The 9,207-nt window shown below is 45.1% G+C and overlaps 1 protein-coding gene across 2 annotated transcripts in view; it reads left to right on the top strand.

The window, feature by feature from the left end:
* Positions 1 to 9,207, top strand: part of SYMPK (symplekin scaffold protein) — a 2,606,756-nt gene that overhangs the window by 110,697 nt on the left and 2,486,852 nt on the right. For both annotated transcript variants that reach the window (XM_044062505.1, XM_044062497.1), the window contains exon 3: positions 4,246 to 4,311. In XM_044062505.1, coding sequence (XP_043918440.1) covers positions 4,246 to 4,311 — 66 coding nt within the window. The remainder of the gene's footprint in view (positions 1 to 4,245; positions 4,312 to 9,207) is intronic.

Below are 9,207 nucleotides of genomic sequence, written 5' to 3'. Positions count from 1 at the left end.
AAAATGCGGCTATGATGCACTGGAGGCTTCCTTTAGATCAGCCATGACTGGCACAGTCATCAGAAGGCATGCATGGTTAAAAGAACAGGCCTTACCAGACCATGTCAAATCAAAACTATTAGATGCTCCTATGGATAAGATCAATTTGTTTGGCTCTCCTGCACAACAAGTGCTGAAGAAGATGGAAGAGAAGGCAAAATCTGTCCAAACAGTGAAAGATTTCTTACAGGTCCAACCTCCGAGGTTTAGCAGGAATTGGCCCTCCAAGAATTGGTCCTTTCCAGACTCCTCCAGAACTCAGAGAGGCAGGAATAGGCGTTCAAGAGGCAGAAGCCAATCCAGGGGTGCCTACAGAGGACGCCAGTGGCAGGGCAACAACCAGCGAGGCACAGCCACAGACACAGCTACTACCACAACTACAGGTCAATCACAGTGACTTGGCTCTGGCACCGCCTACCAGGGAACAACTACAAGCACCCTTAGGCGGGAAGCTAGCCTTATTTACAACAAACTGGCATTACATCACAAGAGACAAGTGGATTTTACAGACAATAGACCAAGGTTACAGGTTTCACTTCCATACTCTACCAGGGAAGAGAGGAATGCCAAACCTACCTCCAAATCAAAAGACAGAAGCTCTAAAGCAAATATCCAATTATTAAGGATGAGAGCTGTAGAAAAGGTACCATCTATGGAGCAAGGGAAGGGATTTTACTCCAGACTCTTCCTGGTACCAAGAAAAGAGAGCAAATGGAGACCTATTCTCGACTTGTCCGCTTTAAACACATTCCTCATTGTTCCAAAATTCAAAATGCTGACCCTACAGCAGCTTCTTCCCATGCTGGGCAAGGAGTCTTGGCTGGTGACTCTAGATCTCAATGAGGCATACCTGCACGTCCCCATACGACCAAACTGCAGAAGATACCTCAGATTTCTTGCAGGATCAGAGCATTATCAATTCTCAGCATTGCCCTTTGGCTTATCTACTGCGCCCAGAGTGTTCACGAAATGCCTGGCATCAGTAATTGCTCATTGCAGGCTTCAGGGAATCCAAATCTACCCCTACCTGGACGACTGCCTGATACAAGCGGACAACAAAAACAAGCTAGCAGAAGATTTACAAAGGGTCATTTACCTGCTACAAGCCCTGGGATACACAGTCAATATAAAAAAGTCAAGACTGATACCATCCCAGAGAATAACCTTTTTGGGTGCAGAGTTGGACACATCAAAGCAAATGGCATTCCTAACAGTAGAAAAACAGGAGCAGCTACCTCTCTACTTCTTGGCTTTAACAAGCAGAACCATCTGACAGCAAGAAAAGTACTGCAAGCCTTGGGCTTCATGGCATCCTGCATAATATTGGTTCCTCATGCCAGACTGCATATGAGAAAACTACAGTGGTACCTAAGGAATTTATGGTCTCAACACAAGCACAGCTTAGAAACCCAGATTCCCATTATTCCATGCCTGAAGCAAGAATTCCTATGGTGGGCTCAGGCTTGTCAATCAAACACAGGATTGCCCTTCCACAGTACTCAACCAAGCCAAACCATCACGACAGACGCCTCAGACCTCGGTTGGGGGGGCACACATGCTGGACAAGTGCATACAAGGCTTATGGTCTCAAGACCAGCTGCACCTACACATAAATCTAAAGGAAATGCTGGCAGTAAAACTGGCAATTCAGGCATTCAGACCATTCCTTCAACAAGGTCTATTGATGATAAGGACAGACAACACCACAGTTATGTGGTACATCAACAAACAAGGAGGCACACATTCAGATCCTCTTTGCCGGATGGCACTGGATCTCTGGAATGTGGCCCTGAGCTACAACATTCAGTTAAAAGCAATCTTTGTACCAGGAAAAGAAAACATTCTAGCAGACATATTAAGCAGGACTACCACGGATGCCCACGAATGGATGCTGCATCCGGACATCTTCAAAACCATTACAAGAAAATGGGGGCTCCCAGAAATAGACTTATTTGCATCCCCACGCAATCACCAACTAAAGAAATTCTGCACAAGGACGTACCACCCACTTGCTTGGAAGGTGGACTCCCTATCCTTCAGTTGGAAAAACCTGACAGCATATGCATTCCCACCACTTCCTTTGATGCACAAGGTGCTATTGAAGATCAAAGAGGACCGTCCAAGGATCATCCTGATAGCTCCAGACTGGCCAAGGCAAAATTGGTACCCATTACTGAGGAGCATGTCTCGGGAACAAATATGGCCACTACCCCTGGTTCCCTTGCTGTTAACACAGAACAACTACAACAATCTGCATCCAAACCTGAAAACTCTGCAGCTGACTGCCTGGAACATTGCATAAGACCAATTAACCCAAATTTATCCCAAAGGGTTAAAGACATTATCCTTGAGGCTCGCAGACCCTCGACAAGAAAAAATTATTCAGCAAAATGGAAAAGATGTCTCATTTGGAGTACTGCAAAAGGAGAAGATGTGTCACTGGTAAACATAGCCAACATTCTGGAATACTTGGCAGAGCTCTTCCACACAGGCCTGTCCTATTCCTCCATCAAGATTCATGCATCAGCTATTTCAGCAGAATACGACTTGGATCCTCCTGTCTTCTCACATCCTCTGCTCAGACAGTTTCTGAGAGGAATTAAAAATGTAAAGCCTCCTAGGAAGCCACCATTACCAGCATGGGACTTGAACTTTGTGCTAGAAAAATTGACACTTCCTCCTTTCGAACCAGCAGCAACAGCAGAATTGCAATACTTATCATGGAAGACTGCTTTCCTGCTGGCAATCACTTCAGCAAGAAGGGTATCTGAACTTCAGGCATTAATGGCAATACAACCCTTCCTGATCTTCCATCAAGATAGAGTGTCCATGAGAACAAATCCTTCCTTTATGCCTAAGGTGGTCTCCAGAGTTTCCTTAAATCAGGCTATCCACCTACCTACATTCTTCCCCAACCCACAGAACAGGGGAGAAAGACTGCTGCATACCTTGGATGTACATAGACAATTACGCTACTACCTGGACAGGACCAAGGGCAATAGAAAAACTGACCAGCTACTGGTAGCATATGCAACAGGAAGGGAAGGAAAAGCAATTTCAAAACAGACAATCTCCAAGTGGATAGGAAATTGCATTAGATTTTGTTACTCCTACCATGGAAAGAAAACTCCAGAGAACATCAGGCCTCACTCTACAAGGGCAACAGCCACTACCACAGCCTTCTTACGAGGAGTGGCTACCAAGGACATTTTAGAAGCTGCTACTTGGAGCTCCGTGCATACATTTGCCAAGCATTATAATTTACCTTTATACTCTAGATCCTGAGCAGGTTTTGCCACTGCTGTTTTGCAAGGGATCCTAACTACACCATAACTTTATTTTTCCACCTCCCCCAGTTTGGCTATGGTATTCTACCCATTTGTAAGGACTGCAGATGCATCCTTGAAGGACATAGTACAGTTTTGTACCTACCATAAATGTAGATGTCCGATAGGAATGCATCTGCAGTCAGGATTACCCACCCGCCTTCCCCTCTGTGGTGCTCCTAGGGTATTTGCCCATCTTATAGCTAGCTGGGGGAATCTATTATGGTGTATTTGTTTGTATATATGTACATACATGCTTATTTTTTGTGTTTGCTCTCTACTATTTGGAATCATTGGCATTTATCCAAATTTAGCCTTCCAAGAGGGCACCTGGCATCTGGGGCAAGAAACACTGAGGAAAATGGCGTCGGCTGATGCCTTTATACCTGAAGAACTGCAGCTATGATGTCGGGTGAAGTGCGACACCAGCCGAGGCCAGACCCAGACTTTGGAATCCGGCCGACCGAAGGGCTGCCTGACGACAGGACAACCCATTTGTAAGGACTGCAGATGCATTCCTGTCGGACATCTACATTTATGGTAGGTACAAAACTGTACTTTTAATGAAATGCAGCAAGAGGGATATGTGCATGGAAATCAGAAAGTTGTAGTTTGCAAATAAAGGCTACAGGATCTGCTTTGTTTTCCCTGTTTGCTTTTACTAGTTAGTACCCAGCCTGCCCCATTTTGAAGTGCAACAGTGCCTTTGTGTCATGAGTGACTGAACCTTCCATGTATGCTAGTTGTAAGGTACCTCAAACTTCCAGAGTACTTAACTCATTAAAACTTACTGGCTAGCATTTTCAAAGTGTTGCACTGTTAGAATTGTGAGATGCCTGTTTTGGCTATGACTAATTTGGTTCATCTTTTCTTCTTGCAGGTTGTGGACTTACTTAACCAGGCTTCTTTGGCTGTCAGTGATGCTAAACTCACTATGCTCAAACAGGTAAGTAACAGTAGGTTCAAAATTGCTCTTGCTTTATTGACTCCATTTCAAAGCAAAAGTTTTCTGAAAGGATTATTTTGTGTGCATATGATGGCTGCTGCTTTTGATAGTGCCTTTTATCTTTAAGAATTTTACCTGCATCTTTTGATTTAATTTTGCATTTTATGTTGTCCTTTCCTTACTCTTATAGGATGCTAGCAGGACTGTCATTGCTACAGTAAGTTAGAGTGTGACATACGTATTTAGGTTTAGCTTCTAGTTTGAAGGCACAGTGATGCACTGGTTAGTCTTATGGAGCCTAGGTCTTTGGTTTGTTTCCTGACTGGCATGTCTTTTGGGCAGTCTGCATATCATCTCTCTGTGTATATAGGTTTTTACCCAGTACCCAGTTTTTTCTTCCACATGCAGGGGATATGCATTAGGTGAATTGGCGAGCCGCTAGGTTGCCTCCAAGTGTGAATTTCGTGTGTGTGTGTAGTTATGCAGTATTAGTTTTTATGTTCATTCAATACCAAAATGAGCCCCAGCTCCTTTGTAGGTCTGAACTGGATAAAGCCATATTGGAGAATAAATGCTTGACCAAAACCAGTAATTGCATTGTAGTTTCCTAGTAATTGCATGTAGTTTACATGGTTAGTCCAAGCAAACATACATGAGATTGCAAAACATTATGCTCGTAATGAAAATATACATTTTGAGAAGTATGTTTGGGTAGTAGTTGGAAAGGGCACCGTTTTGCTTAATGTGCAGTTTCAGAGCTAGATAGCTTAACTTTGTGGCCTTTGCTTTGTAATTCCTTTTGGGTTGGAACATTATTAGCACTGAATACCAATATGGATTTCCAAAGTGTTGTTGGCAGGGTGAAAAGAAAGTTTCACTTGTATGACTAAATTGGCCTATGGCAGCCAAATGCCATTCCCCTCTTCCTGTACATCTAACGCTGGGGATACCCTGTGTACCTCCTCACCATAATAGCTCTGTTTTGGAAATTGCCTTCATAGGGTGAATGATCTTCTTCAGCTGAGTTACCAAGGAGCTCACTGGTCCAGTAGAGGTGCAGATCTTTTATTGCCTTGTCTGAGTGTAAGCCTGTTGAGGATGCTCTTTGTGTTTCACTGTTGCAGTCATCACCTGTGGGGTTATCCCTGCTGTGGTAGCCCTCGGCCAGCCTGAATACCAGAGTCATTGTTTTTCTGCATCTGCTGCTGTCGCTTGCTGACTGATGTCAGGTCATCAGTGCTGTAAAGCAAGGCAGCCGATGCCATTACATCAGTCTTTCTTGCCATGGAGCCCATAGCAGAAGCAGTTTGCAAGTGTGCCAGTCGGTCGCTACCAGAGTTTGAATTACAACTGAAAACGTCTAAAGCTAAGTACCCCGTTGGGGATAATTTTTTCTTGCACTAACCAGTGTCCAAAAAAGTTAACAATTGTCTCGCCTATGGAAAGCAGATCCCACACCGAGACTTCCATTCATACTATGTCACTTGTTTAGGCCAAGACCACGATGTCTCCCATTGCCAGTTCTGTGCCTTCTTTTACACGAGAACCATTCATCTTAGAGCTCTTATTGTAGCCAGGTATTTTCATCTTCCGTCTTCGCATTCCAAAATGGCATCCGTCAGCCAACAATCCGTAGACATTCCAAAAAAACGTAAAGATAAAGATAGAGACAGACCACACAAGGCTAAATCTTCTGATGAGACTACCGCTAAGCAGGTCATAAGTTCTCTGGAATTCAGTGAAGTACCTTTGCAGCCCCTGATGCCCAATAGGATATCTTTGCCAGGCCTCTACCGAGACCCTTTCTGAGTTTGGTATGCAGCAGAAATCTTCGTATTCCGAGCCTTTTGTTCTCTCTGCCTTGGCTGGGTCTGGAGCCATGACGCAGGCACCGGCTTCCGAGGAGGCCTTTCGCACTACCAAATCTAGACAAAAAACAATGTCTTCTCATCAGACTACAGTTTCTCTCAGACTGATGGATACTCTTAGGCCTAGAAGGAAGGCCAGTCCTAGAAAATCTACCTCTAGCCACCATCTTAATCCTGCTTTACCACCCCAAGCCCAAATGCTTAAAATGGTGGAGGATCTTATCTCCCTTGTGAGGGGTAGTCAGGTCACAACTTCTAAAAGGAAAATAGACCCTTCTCCTGAAATACTGACAGAACAGGATTCTGAGGAATGTGATTATTCAGATTTTGAAGAGGAACAACAACCTCTTACTGCTTATGAGGATTCAGATGCAGAGGAATCCATTCCTTCTATCTCCCCACCAGAAGAGCTTTCCTTTGGGAAAATCTTTCACATCCTCAGGGAACATTTCCACTGGGCTTCCCAGATCTTCCCTCAGTCTAAGAAATGACTAAGTTTCTAGACCTGCCCCAGCACAGACCCTTGGCCGTCTCCACTATCTTAGAGGTGGTGCATGATGTCTTCCATGAATCCAGGTTAGTTCCTGACACCCTTCCGCCTGCTCCCATTAAACCTGACAGGTATTACAGAGTAGCGGATTCTCACAAATACTTGTACAGAAATCCTGCTACAGACCTAGAGGTCATTACATAGGGACCAAAAGGAGCTAAGGCTAGTTATGCAAAGAATCCTATTCCTTCTGACAAGGATTCCAGAGCTCTGGACATATGGGGTAAAAAAGTATACACCTCTGCAGCCTTGGCTGTCAGAACACTCAACTGTCAGTTCCACTTGTTAAAATATCAACAACACACTTTGGAACTATTGGAGCAAAATATTTAAACTTTTCCTGACTGTGCCAATTCAAAAGAGTTAGCAGATTTACTGCACTCTACTTGTCAAGTGGCCAAACACTCATTACACTGTGGATATGATGCCTTAGAAGCCTCCAGCAGGGCAGCAGTGCTAGGATCTGTCATTAGGAGACATGCATGGTTGAAGGAACAACCTCTCCCTGATCATGCCAAGTCTAAATTAATTGATGCACCCTTGGATAAGGACCACTTGTTTGGAGTAAAAGCAGAAGAGGTGCTGAAAAAGATGGAAGACAAAGCAAAATCTAGGCAAATAGTAAAAGATTTCTTTTAGGTACAACCACCTAGGTTCAGCAGGAATTTTCCCTCAAAGCACTGATCCTTTCCTGCACCTAGCAGACAGGGGCAAGGTAAGCCCCGTAGGGACAGACCACCCAGGCTCCTATCCCAGGGACAGCAGACAACCAAACAGTGGATCACCTCTGCTCCAAAGGCAGGGAGTTCTAAGCCATCCCTCTACGGCAAAAACTCTCAATGACCCCCCCCCCTCAGCCCTCTATTTCACCCACCAAAATCTAGGAGGAAGGCTCTCCTTCTGCAAAGAAAATTGGCTTTGTGTAAGGACCAGTGTGTCTTAAAGATAATTTTTCAGTGATACAAATTCTCTTACAACAAACTCCCAGTTCCAAGAGGGTACCCAGACTAACCTCCATGTCAGTGGGCAGCAGTACTGAAACAAGTACAAACTCTCAAATCCAAGGGGCAGTAGAAACTGTCCTCTCAGATCAGTCAGGCAAAGGCTTTTATTCCAGACTATTCCATGTTCCCAGAAAAGAGGGTACTTGGCACCCCATCCTGGATCTATCCAATCTGAACACCTCCCTGGTGGTCCCCAAATTCAGAATGCTAACTTTGCAGCAGCTGCTGCCTGTGCTGACAAAAAATGCCTGGTTAGTGACCCTAGATCTAAAAGATGCCTACCTCCACACCTCCATAAGGGAATCTTGCAGGAAATTCCTTTGCTTCAGAGCAGGCTCACAACACTTTCAGTTCTCTGTGCTACCCTTTGGCTTATCTACTGCTCCCAGGGTATTCACCAAATGCTTAGCCCCGGCCGTAGCCTTTTGCAGACAGAAAAATATACGGATTTACCCTTATCTGGACGACTGCCTTATAAAGGCAGAGTGCAAAGAAATGCTGATTAAGGACCTCCTCTTTGTCAAAACCCTCCTAACCTTCTTAGGGTATACCATCAACGAGAAGAAATCAAAGCAAAAACCTTCCAGGAAGGTCATTTTCTTGAGAGCACTACTGGACACAACATCCCAAATGGCCTTCCTATCCCCAGAAAAGCAGAGCTTCTTGCCTCTCTACTTTACCCAGGTGGCTTCCAGAAGTCACCTCACTGTGAGGAAGTTCCTGCAAGCCTTGGGGTACATGGCATCTTGCAGCCTTCTAATTCTTCTGATCAGGCTTCCACATGAGAAAACTTCAGTGGTATCTAAAGAAAATTTGGTGTGAGCACTCTCAATCTCGAGACCTCTCTCCCTCTGATCCCCTATATAAGGGGCGAGTTTCTCTGGTGGGCAGGGGCCTGTGCCAGGAAGAAGGGTCTTCCCTTCATCCTCCGCCCAACCGGACAGCCCATTACCGCCGATGCCTCAGACATTGCTTTGGGGCACTTACCTAGCAGGCAGGTGCACCCAAGGTCTTTGGGATGCCCAACACTTTCCCTTACACATCAACCAAAAGGGAATGATGGCAGTACAAAAGGCTCTGACATCCTTCAAACCCCATCTCAAGCCAGGGGTTGTCCTTATCAAAGTAGACAACACCACAGTAGTGTGGTACATCAACAAACGGGGGGGGGGGATCCAGTCTTACCCTCTGTGCAGGCTAGCTGTGAACTTCTGGCTGACGGCCTCTTCCATGGGATTGCACCCAATAGCCCAATACCTACCATGGATCAACAACACCCTGACAGACCACTTAAGCAGAAACTTACTGGACCCCCACGAATGGCAGTTTTACAGAAAAATAATTTTGCAAATCGCTTAGGAGTGGGGGGCTCCAGAGGTGGATCTCTTTGCTTCACACCTCAACCATCAGTTGAAAAAATCTGTACCAGAAAGTATCACCACCTAGTGTGGAAGGTGGATGCCTTGACCTTCCC

Source organism: Protopterus annectens, chromosome 1.part0, assembly GCF_019279795.1.
Source record: "Protopterus annectens isolate FY-2018-M chromosome 1.part0, PAN1.0, whole genome shotgun sequence".
Taxonomy (NCBI): domain Eukaryota; kingdom Metazoa; phylum Chordata; order Ceratodontiformes; family Protopteridae; genus Protopterus; species Protopterus annectens.
Note: the sequence above shows the minus strand (reverse complement) of the source record. Positions and strands in the feature narration are given on the sequence as shown.